This window comes from Anguilla anguilla, chromosome 8, assembly GCF_013347855.1.
Source record: "Anguilla anguilla isolate fAngAng1 chromosome 8, fAngAng1.pri, whole genome shotgun sequence".
NCBI lineage: Eukaryota > Metazoa > Chordata > Actinopteri > Anguilliformes > Anguillidae > Anguilla > Anguilla anguilla.
Window position 1 is genome coordinate 12705570 of NC_049208.1, and position 17369 is coordinate 12722938.

At 42.8% G+C, this 17369-nt stretch overlaps 1 protein-coding gene across 1 annotated transcript in view; it reads right to left on the reverse strand.

Annotated features, from left to right (window-relative positions):
- The window catches only part of jph1b (junctophilin 1b), a 28857-nt gene extending 16395 nt beyond the window's left edge, over nucleotides 1-12462 (reverse strand). The window contains exons 1-2 of the mRNA XM_035431378.1: nucleotides 11772-12462; nucleotides 7577-8345 (exon numbers count right to left, since the gene is read on the reverse strand). Coding sequence (XP_035287269.1) covers nucleotides 7577-8345; nucleotides 11772-12150 — 1148 coding nt within the window. The 5' untranslated portion in view covers nucleotides 12151-12462. The remainder of the gene's footprint in view (nucleotides 1-7576; nucleotides 8346-11771) is intronic.
- Between the last annotated feature and the right edge of the window lie 4907 nt (nucleotides 12463-17369).

The following is a 17369-nucleotide window of genomic DNA, read 5'->3' on the forward strand; positions in this document are numbered from 1 at the left end:
ACGTGGATTTTCCTCCATTTGCCCGCCCTCTCTATCACGTTATAACGGCTCTTTTTTTAATCCTTTTTTTGGCTGACGACCAAGCCTAAAGCCAGCCCTCTCGAAAAAAAAACCCCCTGGGGCGAAAGTGGGGCTTTGGTGCTTTAAACACGAGTGTGGGGAGGAATTAAAACGGAGAGACCCAGTGCCAACGGCGTTGCGGCCGGTGATAAACAAAATCTCCCCCCCCCACACACACACCCCCTCGCCCCCCCCCCCCCCCCCCCCCCATTCGGCTGAGCGGTCGGACAGATGACGGTACTCCTGTATCAGCTGCTGCGGGGGGCTGTATTCCTGTCACGTCCTGTACCTCTCCTTATATAGTCAGAGCGCCGTGCTGACACACCGGAGCCCGAGTCCCAGCCGCACGTGTAAAACCCCCCCAATCACCCCCTCCCCCCCAATCCTTATTGGCTCTCTTGTTCTGAATGGCAGGTTCAAGATGTTACCCTGGGAGAGGGAGCTGGGGGGGGGGGGGTTAATGGGGGGGGGGGTAATAGGGGGTATTCTGTGCTGCACAGTTTGATCATAGACCCCCAGAGAACTGATTAGGCGCTTGCTGACAGGGGCAGATATGGAAACCTCACCCACAGGTGTGACGACCCTAAACCCAACCACAACCCCGATTCCAACCTGACCCCTCCTGACCCTAACCCTAATCTATTAAACTCCCGTGCTGAGCCCGGCAATTTGGTAGCAGGGAGGTGTCATAAAATTCGAGACTAAAAGCGATCCTTCATTCCTTACTGATCCCGCATCAGTGATCTGCGCATTATTGACTGGCAGGGCATGCTAACAGCTGATCTGGGATCAGCCGGAGCAGCTGCGGGGATTATGGGAACTCGCCAGGCTTCCGCAACATCTGCTACACAACTGCAGGATCTTCAAAGGGAATAAAAAAGATGAAACGGCAGGAGAAAAAAAAAAAACGGACAAAAAAAAAAAAACAGCGGAGGCGCGTCCTTTTTTTTCCCTGTTTCTCGCGGGCACGGCTCCTTGGTTACGCAAGCTCCGTGCCAACCGCAACCCTGGTTACAAAAGCACTCATTAGCATTTGTGTTTGACAGGTCCCATGCCAAGCAGTCAGTAATCAGCAGGTCCTTGAACTAGATGAAATAATAAAAAATTACAGGTAAAAAATGGGGAGGATGGTCTCACAGAGAGGAAGTGATGTAAAGATTAGAGTAGAGTCGTGGGCGTGGCACTTGGAGGACTGAAGCAAACACAGGTCACTTCCACTGCTGCTTTACCCTTACATTACATTACATTATCCTCATTACATCCAGTTGCTTGCCGATCTAACATAAGAAAAAGACTTACATATATACAGAAGACATCCACCACACCAGTACAGTTAATTAAACTGTGCAATTATTAGAGCTGCTGCTAAACTTCCTACTAAAAGAAAGACAACAAGGATTTTTTTTGTTGTTTGGCAGAAAATACAACCTTTGTCTAAACCCAGGGATAGGGTCTGGTTAATTTAAATACTGTATCCGGCACAAACACATTTGCAGGGATTCATTATTAATTTTGCACTGAAGTTTTATGCACAAGCTCCATTAAAGCTGCAATTAAATATAAATGTCAACTGGTCCAACTGTTAGGCAACCTGCCGACAGCCTACCAGTTATTGTTATTTCTTGGACATTTTTCACAGTTCTCATTCAGGGGCCATTTAAAATGACAGTGGGAAAGCAGGAAACATTCCCACGAGTTTATTTCATTTAAAGAGAATTTGGATGCAATTATACACTGGACATGTTTGCTCAGCTAGCAACTAGCCCAGCGCTAATGTCATGACTCCCTGCCCAGAAATGCTGCTGTGCTTTCTTTTCAAGTAAAAGTTTCAGTATTTAATTCCCTAAATGAATCTGTTAGCTTTACGTGTGGCTAATTCTACCGTACCTGCAGAGAAACACGCAGACATGAAGCAGCTTGTATCCACACTGATGGTTTCACAAACAGGAGGATGTTTGTATAAGGTTAGGCTAGTATGCGGCAACAGGGCTAAGAGTTAAGGCACACTAGAGCTGACTCACTGACCTGAGCAGGTCTAAAACGGATGTGCAGACCTGACACTTCAGCCAGGCGCGAGAGTGTTTGCTTCAGTTTTACAGTCTTTGAGGAAGAGAAATTTTCATCTATTCCCTGAAAACAGCGAACCAGATTTTTTCATCAGGGCATAAAATATGACGTCCAACAGAGTTTCATTTATTATTTAAGCTACACATGTACATTTGGTTGTTCATTGCTCTCTCCCTTGTGGTCTGGAGTCCTTTTTCAGTTTCAGTAGTTTCTAATTAGTGATGTGAGAGAGGATTCTAGAACTACAATTAGCTGTCAATCACTGACTTGCTTGAACTAAGCAAATGATCACTCAGTGGCTGTAACATTTACCTTTAAACTCCATTGGCTATAACACTTCCCTCTCACTAGCCGCAGCAAATAAGCATGAACTCTCATTGGCTATAACATTTCCCTTTAAATCCCATTGGTTGTAACTCTCATGGCTTGCCAATCCTTTATTGGCTGGAACATTTCCTCCACAGGCTCTAAACCTCCCTCCCCAAACTCACTGGCTTCATTATTGGCTGAAACATTTCCTCATAAACCACTGGCCGCTCCTCTGCTCTCTTGCCCATTAGTGTCTTGGTGGCCCTCCACGTCATGTGACCCTGCGTCGATCGCCTTTATCAGCGCAGTGCCAGAGCGGCTACAGGACATCTGGCCTCTCCCCATCGACACGAGCGATCTGCCGAGGCTCAAACGATGCGTGCGGGCTACACTACATGCCGCCCGACTCATTTGCTTAAACCTCCTGGGGCCGCTGCAAGCTCCGGACCTTTCCCGATGAATCGATCAGAGGGAACTGGTGTCTAATCCTTTCTTGAATTCTGCCAGTGGGTACTGACATACTGTACATGCATTCTGTGGTACACAGCGAAAATTGTTTTACCCACCTGGCTCTTGTTTAGCAAATCGGTACACAGTTTCCTCTCAAACTGTAGCTTTGATGCAGTGGATACAAATCGGACAGTCCCTCACGATGAACCTATAATACTAAACTACATCTGTTTATTGCCTAATACATGGATATACGCACAGTTATTTGCGCTTTTGTAATATGAGGCGATGCGATACACATAATTATTTTGCATGCCTGCCAAGGGCATTGGCATTATTAAAAGTCTTGGAGCTTGAAGTTAAATGTCAAAGCTTTCTGCATAATCACACGCGGGAAAAAAAGCAACAGAGGTTTAATGACAGAATCCAAGAGCGGAAGCTTATGAGCTTAATATCAATTACGCTTTAAAAAAATATATTGTTATTCAAATAACTCTCCTTCTCCATTGCATACACACACAGAAATCATGTGACTTCACAGATGTAAACTACTACATGGCCTACGGATTACACTGTTTACATGTCAAATTATTTTCATAATTGAAAAAAGAGTACACATCACCTTCTTAATCTCTGTCAGTGGATTTTAAAGCAGCGTCTTTTTGTATGAAACATTTCATCCTTCTCTCATTAGCCCACCATAGACTATAGCCATTACAAACATTAAAATGGAAAAAGGGGACCACTGTCTGCAGTTAAACTGGGAACTCAGGGACAGATCTCTTTCACTGTTCCTCCATGTGCTTGTGAAAACATTGAAAGGGAGTGCTGAGGTGATTTGCTTCAAAGGTTCAACAGTTTTTTTTTTTTTTTTTTTCCAAATTGCACATTCTGGCAAGCACATTCAAGACAAATCATAGTGTAAAATATACATATTTTGCTGCTGTGCTTAGCTCTGTGTTTATTAAACAAAAAAAAGCACAACATTTAACCTAGAACCTAAAAAACTTAGTCTGTAAGGAATTAAATGAACACTATATTTAATTTCACAAGCATCTCTCGACATTTACTGCGCCAATGTACTGGCTGTGAACAACCTTCGTCAGGGTATCCTTTTTTACGACGCGTGATAAAAAACAGAAAAAAGCAGGTGTGTGTGTGTATGTACATGTAACAGGTAATGGGCCAGTAACAGGTGTGTCTTAGCGGGTTCTCCTGGCGCGGTGTTCCGCGGTGGCGGCGCGGTCCGACGCCCGACTCCACGTTAAAAGGTCAGGCCCGGTTTGTCCGTGGCAGGTCTCCTGCAGCGGCCGGACATCTGAGCGGGGCTTGGCAGGACGGCGTCGGACACATCGCCGTATGACAGGATACGTGACCTTATCGCAGCATCCCCGGCCAGCGGGGGCCAGCGGGGCCATCAGAAATAGCGGCGGAGGGGGTAGCGGCGGAGGGGGGAACGGCGGAGGGGGGAACGGCTGCCGATACCGCCGAGCCTCGGGACACTGGCGGCTACGGAGCCGCGGATAAACAGCCACGACCCCGCTGTGTGGAGGAAACGGGCGGGGCACTGGAGAGCAGGAGCCGGTTCCCTTTCCCTGGGCTGGACTGAACCGCGCTGTGCAGTGCTGGGGGCGCAGGACGGATGAGGATTTGTCCAGCTTTTCTGGAATTATGAGTGCATTCAAGGTTTCCAGTATATGAATACACCCAGTGAGCAAAAGCAGTCTAGAGGTCTAGAGGGGTGGAAATCTATGTTGAGAAATGTTTTGATATAAGAGGACCAGGTTAACCCCAATATAGCCCAGGTTTTACCTCCGAAGTAGCTTGGCTACATCCTGGTCAGCCAGGTTGAAAAACTTTCACTTTTTAGCTGGGCTTTCACCTGAACTCCTTGACGGCTCTTTCCCTTATTTTTCACCGTATTTTCACCACTAGAATACTGTGTTGCAATTGTGTAAAATGCACCACGGACTCACCAGGGAGGAGACACATACACCCCTCCCAAAATGAAAAGGGTGATTGGTTTCCCACATTCAGCCCGGCCAACAGTTCAAACGCTGTTAACGTCCCTTCAAGGTTCCATTCCCCTAAAATTCCATTAATTCTGTCCCAGGTTAAACACCTTCAACCCCAGTTCAAACCCCAGGCATTTACAGCAGAGTGCGGATTCTGACCCAGGATTGGTTTCTAAGGGCCTCATACATACAAAATGAAGATGTAAAGCTTTTTGAGACTGCTAAAATAAAAAAGCACTAAAAGTGCTGCCGCGAACTTTCAGCCTTTTGGTAGAAGTGAAGCAACCCTGCGCTTCAGTGCAAAATCCACCTCAGTAGAGACGGCAAGCAACAGCAATACACCACACTTGCGGTGTTATTTTAAACCTTGTTTGAGTAAATCTGAGTAAATTAGGCCTATTAGTCAAACTGCCAGGCCAACCTAACCTTTCCCCTGTATAACCTTCACTGGACCACGCTGCTCTCGTATCTATTTCATACCAAATGACTTTACAGTGCATTCCAGTTTTACAAGGGGTTAGCTGATCTTAACCAACAAAAATCCCTATAATTGTACAGTGAGCTGTCTATACTTGTACATTCTTGGTTTTGTGTCATTTCTTAGGGATTAGCTTAATGTTTTAATTACTGTCATTATCAGTGTCTGTACAGCCATTTTTATACATTTATTTTTGGTGTACTGCGACCCCTGTCTAGAACACATGAAGTATGTCATATCACCCATCTGTCTATAAGACCAGATATAAAATTACCATGCAAATAAATGAGATATGTCCCCTTTTTTTCGAAGCCAAGTTTTATCCCAAGTTTTATTGGCTGCTCCTATTTTTTAAAAAGCATCCAATCACATTTTAGCCCAGTGTATTAGTGGCCTTTGAATTGAGGACGGAGCAGCCTGGCATTGTGCTCTCCTGAAGCATGTGTCTGCAGCTGCTTTTCCCTCCAGTCCGACCCACCAGCTCCATCCATCAGTGGATTACACTTCATGCGCAGCTGGGGTACAGACAGACGGTCCAGTGCACGCGACATAAGCACAATCACATTGACTGAAACCCTTCCTCATTGGGCGGAATGATGCCCAATCAGGCAACACCCTGGGGGCTGCTGGCCACAGTCAGCACCGTTAGGATCTGGTGCTAGTGCGTAGGGTGAATCTGTTCACCGATCATACGCACGTTAGGAGGATGAACCGCCTGGAACTAAGGTACTCCTCTAAAATGGAGCACGGATTAGTTTTGAAGACATTTTTAACACCGCGAAGGCAGGCGTTTGATCGTCTGAAAGGAGAACTCGAGGAACAAAAGGGACGTTGATGAATTAAGGCCTGAAACATCAAGGGGCTTTGTTGATCACAACAAAAAAAAGGACGAAAGTCTAATTATGAGTTGTGTCAAATTTCCTATTGCCGTCAAATGAGAGAAAAATGTCGCTGACAGGCAAAAAAACTCACCGGCAGCATCACTATGGCAACCAACTGAAGGCAGATCAGGATGGGCATACAATGACAACATTATGCAACAGAGAGGTGTCATTTTCCTTTCTTTATGATGTCTGAAAGTCCTGTGCCCTGTGCCCAAGCCAAAATAGGCCTAACGGTGACAGTCTCAGCTAGACAGTTCTGTGGAGAAAATCTGGAACTTGTGTGAGATGCCAAACAATCTGAAAAGGAACTTTTGTTTTTTGCTTTTCTTTTTGGACAGATTTTTAATGACCAAAGATGTCAAAGCTTCTGAGTTTGGGGTCCTTGGGGGGCCGTGCTAGTTTTTGTTCAAGCCTCTGCTTTTTCCAAGTCGTTAATTTAAATTGGATCTGGTGTCAGCATTGTTCAATATGCAAAGTATCCATGTCCAATAAATGTCTTTTTCTGTTAATAAAATGATACAAGAAAGCAAGTTCACATATTATTCTTGTAGAACTCTGTCCTCTATGATGCAGGGGGCAATTCCACAAGAATAATATGTGAACTTGCTCTCTTTTATCATTACGCTTTCTTTTATCATTACACTTTGATTAAGCTTGAGACAATCAAAGTGTGATCAAATTATATAGGGCTAGCTAGAGTCCGAATAACATATCAAAAAATGAATTCATCTTCGTTGAATACTAATCTGCAACAATTAATTTCAACTTTAAACAACAACTCGTTTCAACAAGTCACTCTTTCCCGATTTTGGAATTTCCAGATCCAGAGGTTTTGTCTAGAAACAGACTGTCAAAGACACTTCATCACCAGATCAGTTGAACACTATCCAACCTAATCACATCAACTCAAATGATGTGAAACCAGGACCATGGGAAATGCTGTTCCAAACCATTCCTGATTAACTGCTGCAATGCCAATGCACTCAAAACTGGAACCAAAAATATTTATTTGACAAAATACCCTTTAAAAACAGCCATACTCAGTCATCTGAGAATACAGCCTTGATCATGGACTGGGTGACTCCAGGCCTGGAAGTCCATGGGGTCTACTGCATTTACCTCTGCCTAAGTTCTTAATCATGTTCTTAATCAAGGGACGCTATTTACTGTTCAGGATAGTACACCACCTGGAACTCCATGACCAAATCAGTCTCCTAAAAATCCTGACTCAGACTGGACGCCGCCCACATTCACCCAAAAACAGGCACAGCTTTCTCCCCGAGCGCGCGGGTGCGAGGACCCCCGCCCCTTACCTGGAAGCTGCTATTTCCACTTTCGTCCTGGCGATGGCGGCCGCCCGTATAGCGCCCTCCACGGCCCGGTCCACCTTCTCTTTGGTTTTAGTGTTTTTGAGCGGGATGAGCTGCTTCCTGATCCCGCGCACCAGGACGTTGTTTTTGTACTTCCCCTCCTCCTTGGTGCCGTCGGGGAAGAGGGTGCACCCGTAGCCGTGCCTCTTGTTGTTGGTCCACTCGCCCTCGTACTTCATGCCGTTGGAGCGCTCGCTCACCCCGAAGCCGTTGCGCTTGTCGTTCTTCCACTCGCCCATGTAGGCCTCGGTGGTGGTGGCGTCCACGTTGTCCTCGGCGGGCGCGTAGTCGTCGGGGAGCTCGCCGTCGCCGAAGCTGATGGTGGAGTTGGCGTCGCTGGAGCTGATGCGGCTCATGGCGGCGTCGCTGCGGGCCGAGCTGCGCTTGCTGGAGATGGACGAGCGCGACTCGGACTTGCGCAGCTGCTTGAGGCTGCCGAAGAGTGAGCCGCGGCGGAACAGGCCCTTCTTCTTCCCTCCGGCCCCGCCCGCCTCGCTGTCGCTGTGGAAGTTGAGGACGAAGCCGCCGCGCGTGCCGGCGGGGCTGTCGGACGTGATGTCGGGCAGGACCGTGCCGTTGCTCTGCTCGCTCCGCAGCGACGCCAGGGAGGTGCGCAGCGGCGAGCGGATCACCGTGGCCATCCCGTACGGCACGCTCTGCCGGACGCCGTACCCGTGCCGCATCCCGCCCTGCCACTGGCCCTGGTACGTACCTGTCCGGGGAACAGAGGGGGGAAAAAAAGTCAACTGGAATTCACCACTCTCTTTTTTGGTGATGCACCGCATTGCGCGGTGCATTCTGATCAGAGAACAGGCAGGATTCCAGCGAGCGCGAGGGGAAAGGGAGAAGTTTGGGAAGACAGCCTGTCTTTGATGTGCCCGACTGAGGAACTGTTCCACATTTGCATGAAATATCTAATTACCCGCAGTCATCAGAGGGAGAATGTAATTAAAAGATGGCCGTCCCCCGAGTTTCCTGCGAGTCCCGATGAACAGAGAGAGGACATCGCACTAAATGACAGCAGCCCATCTGTGGAGTCTTTACAGAACGCGGAGCTAATGACCTCATCTGTAAGAATTACACCCGAACCACTGTTATCATCTGTGGAGTCTATACAGCATACTGAGCTAATGACCTCATCTGTAAGAATTACACCTGAACCAGTGTTATCATCTGTGGAGTTTTTACAGTGTGCTGAGCTAATGACCTCATCTGTAAGAATTACACTTGAACCAGTGTTATCATCTGTGGAGTTTTTACAGTGTGCTGAGCTAATGACCTCATCTGTAAGAATTACACCCGAACCAGTGTTATCATCTGTGGAGTCTATACAGCATACTGAGCTAATGACCTCATCTGTAAGAATTACACCCGAACCAGTGTTATCATCTGTGGAGTTTTTACAGTGTGCTGAGCTAATGACCTCATCTGTAAGAATTACACCTGAACCAGTGTTATCATCTGTGGAGTTTTTACAGTACACTGAGCTAATGACATCATCTGTAAGAATTACACTTGAACCAGTGTTATCATCTGTGGAGTTTTTACAGTGTGCTGAGCTAATGACCTTATCTGTGAGAATTACACCCGAACCAGTGTTATCATCTGTGGAGTCTATACAGCATACTGAGCTAATGACCTCATCTGTAAGAATTACACCCGAACCAGTGTTATCATCTGTGGAGTTTTTACAGTGTGCTGAGCTAATGACCTTATCTGTGAGAACTACACTCGAACCTGTGTTATCATCGCCTCATAGGGTCCACAGAAAGGCAGACCACACAGGCACACAAATCAGAAACAGCAAACAGCCTCACAATTATCATCCCCTTAGTATTGTGCTCTTTCCCCTTGTGTTGGCAATACTGCCATTACCAACACTACTACTGGGCTGGCATGCACTGGTGAGGGACTGCTATAGACCAGTGGTGCTCATGGTGCTTATCCTAAATTGGTTCAATAAGTATTCACTAAAGAGAAGGTGGTGCACACATGCTGGAAAAATATCACACAGGTGCCAGAGTTTGGAGTACACTCATGAGTTAAAGAGATACCCACTCACTGCATTAGGCAGCTCCCAAACAAAAGAATTAGGCCTAGTAAATATTCAGCCATGATGTGGAAAAACTGTGATATGAATAAAAAATAAAAAAACAACAAATTATAAGAATTAGCCAGGTGGATAAATGTATTTATTAGGTGAATAAGGTATTTTATGAATAAACACTCAAATAAACCATTAAACCAATTTGAATCATTGCATGTTCTTTATTTGTAAATTAGACAAAATCAACACTAATTTAAGTGAACCTGAGTTATTTGTGATATTGAGTACAGGGGAATACATTTTCCTGATATTTATGATAGGCTGAGCATAAAATCTAATTGAGCAATTATGGAATTTTGTAGAAGCTCTTATTTTATGAATTTTGAGGACTTACTTAAGCTGTATCTACACAATTCACGTGACACTGCATTATCTTTATATCGCAAGGCCATGCACAATGTTGCGAATAACAAGTCATGAAAGTTCATAGGCCTAGTATTTAGCCTAAACTTAGTCATTAATACTTACTTACTTTTAGTAATTGCACGTGTTTTTTGTAAGTCTGAATGGACATTAAATGTTGTCTGTAATTTTTAAACAGAATTTTAACTCAATAAATAATTCAGAGTGGGGTCCCATAGTCGGGTTATATTCCCATTTGCCAGATGTTTCCAAAGTAGGCAGGGCACAGGGATAAATGGTTCTTTTTGATTAAACATAGATACGGTTGATAATAAAAACCAGGGATATACACATTTTCTTCTAATGTGTAACTGGGATAGTGTCCGGCAACACTACACCCATTGGTTACGCACCATGGTCACTCAAAATAGAATACAAGCCAATGACAGGATCAGTTACTCTGTTAAAGGGGGTTAAGTGTCTACAGAATAGAAACAGTTCTGGATACATTTAAGCATAATGTTTTAATCTGTTAAAATAGGGTATTCCGTTTTACTTTATACATATATGTATGAAGCAGCAAACCTCTGTTTTACGCAATCATAACAGTAAAGTTAAATGAAGTTAATACAACCTATGCAGTTAATTTCGATTAATCTGTGCTCGGGCAAATGGGAATATAAGCCGACTAAATATCAGGCCAGTTTAGGCGTTCAATGAGCGCTACTAAACCAAGTTTATTATTAAAAAGTTTATCCTAAAAAGATTTATCTTCCCTAAATGACATCAGTTTGTGGTAAACAACAGTTTTAAGTGCTTTATACCACTGACGTAACAAACAACCGAGAATCAATACTATTCTTTATGTCCATGTTCGTTAAAAAGTGACTTGGTCCCAAGTGTAGTACTAGTAGATGTTCTATTATTAGATGTGACCTCTACCGGAGAGCTCTGCGCTGACCCGACCAACCCAAAGCCATATATCAATAACTTGCAATGCCACTGCTTCATTAAAATGGCAGAGCAAGGCCGGAGTTTGTGTCATATAACGTCAAGGATCCATTCTCCAACAGTAAAGTGCGTCTATTCGTGGGGGAGAATTTGCTAAACCGACTTGGCAATTCGCCCCTTTAGTGAGTTAAGTATGCACATAGGCGTAATTTGATAGTGAAGATGACCAACCACGTTGTTACACAACAACGTATGGTAGTTGGCGCACGCTGGCCAGCTACGTCAGATTTAAAATTGATTGCTTGACGGACCGTGAAAACCACTGTAAAACAATCATAAAAAGTTGTCAGATCACGCATACAGTAGCTAACTGCTGGGTATCTTAAATAGCTGTCAAGCGTTATAATAGTATCATTTATTTCAAATATTTGACATCAACAAGTAGCTAATGCTAACTCAGGTTTTAAAAAGCGGTATGTGCCAAGCTAACTAATACCATCACAAGCCTAATGCATTCGCGGCGAGCTAGCTTACTGAACTATCTCGAAGCATAAGCTAAGGTGTAACGTTACTTAAACTGGCTAGCTGTCAATCCTCTGTCAGATCAACGTGAGTATCTTTAGCGAGCTGGCTATATGCGTTTAAGAAGCACTGGCAAAACGACACACACATCCATCGCTCCATCAATCAGGCTACCGCGATATTTTAAATAGTTTGCCAACTAAAATAAATTCTTACCCCCATCACCGTATGTTTCAACTCCGTATCCATCCTGAAGACCATTAGTCCACGTGCCGTCGTATCTTGCAGGTGTGTTCAGGCACTGACGCACTCCGTACCGTCCCTTAAACCCATGAGTCCACTCTCCACGATAGATCCACTTTCCTTTGGATTCCACACCAAGCCCGTGTCGCTTCCCTTGCGCCCAGTACCCCTGGTAGGTGTTGCCACTGGGCCAAGTGTAAACCCCAACTACCTCGAAGCCGTTGGACCAGGACCCGGCGTATTCGCCCTGACCCTTGGGTCCCGTACAGATCCCCTGTCCGTGAGCTTTTCCATCCTCCCAGCCGCCACAGTAAGTGCCGCCATCGTCGAAGTCAAACCGTCCGCCCGTCATTCAGAAAAGGGTAGAAAAAAACGAATCGCAGCGTTGGCTCAATGTTGTATTTCCCAACGGGGTTCCAGAAACAAAAAAATGTGATAACCGAAGAATGAGTCTGGAAGAAACGGGATGGTGATGATGATGGTGGCTGGGCTGTGTTATGGTTTCATAGGGGATAGGGGAGTATGCATTTGTGCATGTTCATGGAGAGGCAACGAAGGGAACGGAGGGTAACGAACAGCTACCGGAGCCGCACGCTGCTACTGCCGCTGTCTAATGTGTTTTGCGACTCCCCCCTCTCGCTGCACAGGGAGGGTGAGAGAGGGAGAGAAGCAGAGACAGTCCTCAACCAGGAGAGACAGCCAATTCCTGACGTCATATGCATAGCACCTCCCAGACCCCCTTCTGAACCAATTAGGAGGCTCCAATATCTACCCTTATAAAATCAGGGGAGTAATGTTACTGTACACACGCAATATTTGACTATACTTTCATCCACTACATTGGTAGAACGGAATAATTTTGGACATTTTGATGACAGCATGTGATCGACAAAGAATTGGAAATAACGCTGCAGCCCAAATGAAAAATTATTCACTGTAAACTAATATAATTGCCAGTTTGTATGTCAGGGTAGCCCTGTCAAGATATATATATGACTCACGCCTGTTTTCTGATACATACATACTATTCTTCCTGTTCATAATACTGTACATAGGCTCCCAATGATGCATGTACCAATTTGGAATAGCCACACATTATTTAATCCCTAATATATTACGCCTTCAGATTCAGCCGTAGACTTTTATCCCAGAACATATCTGTTATTGATGTTTACTGCTTTTGTGTGAAATAATTTTGTTTATTCACGCAAAATGTGGACGACGATTATGTCCCTAATTAAATCCAATGCACTTTTTTTAATAATTAAATTGAGCAAGTCACCCTTTCCTGTGCTGGAAAAAAAGAATATTATGGTCCGTTGAATTAAGTGTTTTGTTTTTAAATAATCTAAAATCATAAAACACGTACTTAAGCGCGGAAGTAACTCGTAACTGGGGGCTACAACACGTCCCTAAAAAGGTAAACATGCAACTTGAACTGTTGTCTGAACTGTTCCTCACTGGTCGAAGCGTGACAGTAGTCTTAAACTCGTTATTGCTCATTTTAGGCAGAATAATAATAGAGTTCATTAATTTATAGATGAAGGGAGCGCTCAAGTCGTGAGCTCGAGGGCTCCATAACTGCAAGCTCGTTGCTGAGAGACAAATTAACTTGTTCTTTACAAGAAGAAAAAGAACGTCACAGACTCCTAGAATAGAAAGTCTGATGCTTATGACCCATAGATCTCTCCCCCAGAGTGCGCCTGCATGGACCAATGTGGGCTATTGGATGTTTTAAGTATAAAAATGACGTAACCTTTGCACCTACTTTGTAGCCCATTTCATTACGAGGTAAAGATTGCAGTCACACCTTTCACGAGTGATGTTGTTAATTATGCAGAATATATTTATACGTAATATAGTTAAAGTCTAACATTCAGGCTACCCTGACATATAAAAGCAAATCATGTTTTGGCAGGCTAGTCATATGAAATCAACTTTAAATTAAATGAGGCACTATCTCCTTTAGATTCTGGTTGGCTACGAAGCTTTAGTTAACCAAACAAACACATTTATTGAAGACATTTTCAGCAAACATGAATTTTCACGACTTGAATAGAGCATAAAGGACGAAAGGGTGACACCTGCCGATTGCATCGTAAAATGTTTTGCCAAATACTGGAAACGTTTTCAAGAGTATCTTTTTGGTCCGGACACTTCCCTACTAACTGAACAACACATGGAGACATTGTTTAACCAGAGAGACTATATGTGTAGGCTACTGTACTTGCAGGTGCTTGACCTTTCGTACCGCACTTTTACCACGCAGGTACAAAGGACAAAGTTTTGTGTTGCGTGGGGACGAACCAATTGTGCTGTTATAATAAATAAATAATGAAATAAAAAATAGCACGACGACAGTAGGCTACTCTAGCAGTTTATAGTCCTTCCAGTTTATGGTCCTTCAGTTGGAGCGGATAGGCAATTTCATTCAGCACCTTGGTCGTGGACAGAGGTGAAAAATATCGACCGAAGCGGACTACGTCTCAGGTCAATAGCGCAACCTGAATAAAGCCTCGATAGTGATTTTTGTTTGTGTATAAAATATTCTCTGATGTAGAAGTTGTCGTACAATTGGGTAACTTTAGAGTATAATTAAGTATAAGTATAATTTTGTATAATTGAGCCTGCGTTTTATTACTACTACGAATAGGCTAATATTAACGGTACAACTACTGCTATACTACTAGCCTATTACTGCAACCAGGCCTACTATTATTACTACTAATAACGACGATAACAACAACAATAATACTAATAGCCTAATTTAATGCAATGTATGTAGTAAAGCTAAAATGGTTGGCTTTAATCCACCTGTAAATCTTAATACATTTTAAGATGGAGGCCGCCTGAAAAATATACCAACAATATTAAATATTCTGCTAAATAAACCCATGATTTACATAGCGCTAACTGTGGCGTTGCTTGAACGAATAATAGCATGTATTGGTGTGTTTTTCTAACATCCAATTTTGGAATCTCAACTCTTCCATGCTGTATTTTATTATTACCACCAGGCGTCAGTATGTAGCTATCACAGATTTATCAATGCCTCAAATAAAAAACGTTTTTTATTTAACAGCACATACAAACATAATGGCCACCAATAGGTAATGTTTTTAAAAGAGAACTGCACATTTCATATGCGACATGATCACATATTGCTCCATTGTTTGAACCTGTAATTATTTTATTCAGTTGTGTTTCGAAAATTGGAGGAGCACTCAACTTCGTTCAAAATGTGAACTTTAGTGCATTAATTAGATTTTCACTCATTCAAAAATCAAAATAACATTCAGTTGTGCCTTGGATGAGTGCCCCAATTTCACCCATGGTTGATTTAGAAGATCTGAGCTTTTTGCAACTGTCATTTGTCATGAGTGGCCTTCAACAAAATACTATGTTCTGTGACGCCTTCATATAAGCCTCCAAAATATATACTACAAACTATGTACTAACTCTGTAGACTACATTTCATAAGTAGATTTGAAATACAGCAAGCCATACTGTATTTTATAACATAAATAATGCATTATTCTAGTTTCAAACAAATTTAGACAAAGGATCTATTTTATGCAGAAATAATCAGGTGTAACTGATTTCTTACTGAAACATCAAAAAAATTCTGAGACCACCCTGAATATTTTGAACCCACTAGAAAATATGTATTGTCTGTGCTTAAATATTTATGTGAAAGCTTCATATAAATAATTCCTTTTAGATTTGGTCCAGGTTTCAAGTACAAGTAAAACAAATATTTTCATGCTTTCAGAGTGTTTGAAGTGCTTTTATTGCTTCAATTCATGCTTGATATGGCTTATATCTTGCACCTGAAAGAGTTATGAAATCACACACGTGCAACAGTATCATCAAGTAATCAAAATACAGACTGCCTGATGTTCTAATAAGATTAACTCTTTTACACTCAGAAACAAAATCAAGATGAGCCTCTTTTATAAAAGCAAATAAAATGGATCCCCATCACATATGATATTTATCATAATAAAAATGCAGGGAGTGGTTTTTAGTTTGCTCAGCACCCACTGAACTCCAAATCATAACCATGTGACTTAAACACACATGTGTAACATAAATAATCAAATGACAGCAAAACAGACAGATACTGATTTCAGATACAGCTGTATTCTGGTGTGCTTAAGTGAGTGCATTGAAAAAACACCCACATTTTCTGTTTAGTTTGTTTTCATGCAATGATCTAACTAAATACTGTTCCCTCCATTCCCCACAAAAGTTGGGGAATGAAGGGAACGGTGAGTACACATTTACATTGGAAGCTTGATATAGAAGAGCAAAGAGCACAGCACCTCTGATTAATTTTGCAGTTCAGTTCACACGGGTGATTCCTGTTCACTGGCCCCCAATGCAATCAGCCGCTGGTGGCTCAGAGTGACCCCACATGACATGAACCCCCTAGAGACAACTTATTTGCAATGGACACCTCCAGAAATGCATTGTGTACTCATGCTAATTTCAAATTTCCAACACAGTGTCACTCCTGTCTAACTTCCAGAGAGTAAGTTTCTTTGGCAAAACTACCAACAGCCCTTAGCTTCCACATCAACTGGCAGAAAACACAAGGTAGATTTCATAACCTCATTGTTACTACAATGACAACCAGCCAGTAATGGGATTAATGAGCATGGAGATTGCAAAAAAAAAAAAAAAAGAATGCAGTTCAGCCAATGGGAACACAGCAATTTATCATGTGATGCATACACATTTTTCAGATGAGGGAAATCTCATGGCTCTCACCTTATGTTAAGTTTAAGTTTCTGGTGACAAGAACATCATGTATACCTCACAGTTATTCTTTACAGAACAGGCTTGCTGAGAAATAAAAAGAAATATTTTATACTTAACTTATACTTAAAGGTGCAAAAAACCAAAACAACTGTGACTAAAAAATTTAGTCCAGCTATTGCTGCGATGGGAACACAGGCTCAAAATTGGAATAATTAATCATATATTATTAAGAATGTATAGAGATATGAGTATTTTATTAGTATATTATGAATAGTCCCTTGAAATTTAGTCCCTTGATTTTTCTGATTATAGCCTATTATTATGCCATCATAATTTGTCAACTCTTATCACAGTTATATGATGACATGTCAATAATTTTCAGTCCATTAGAGTTGATTCAGAGATAACCAAAGTCGCACGATGACTTTCATTAGAGAGAAAAGAACAACAACAGACTGACTGGCTTGGTCACGAAGCCAAAATAATCAGTGGCAGTCGTGAGTATTCAGTGTACATTTCTGCTGCAGGGGGAAGTCCAGCACATCCACTCCTTGTCGGTCTTTTGTAAACGGTGTTCAGTGTCAGCACTTGGACTCGCAGCGCTCAGTGATGTCATCCAACGGGCCTTGCTACATTGTTATTGTTAAAGCTGAATTTAACTTTAACTGATCGAACCAGACTTCTCCAATTAATTTCTCAGGGTGGACACTGTAAAACTAGCTACACAAAAGCTTGTTTTGTGGCTTGTTTTCCTGAATCAAAACACCGTAACATAATTTTCCTTAAGAAAGTTTAATTTAATTGAGT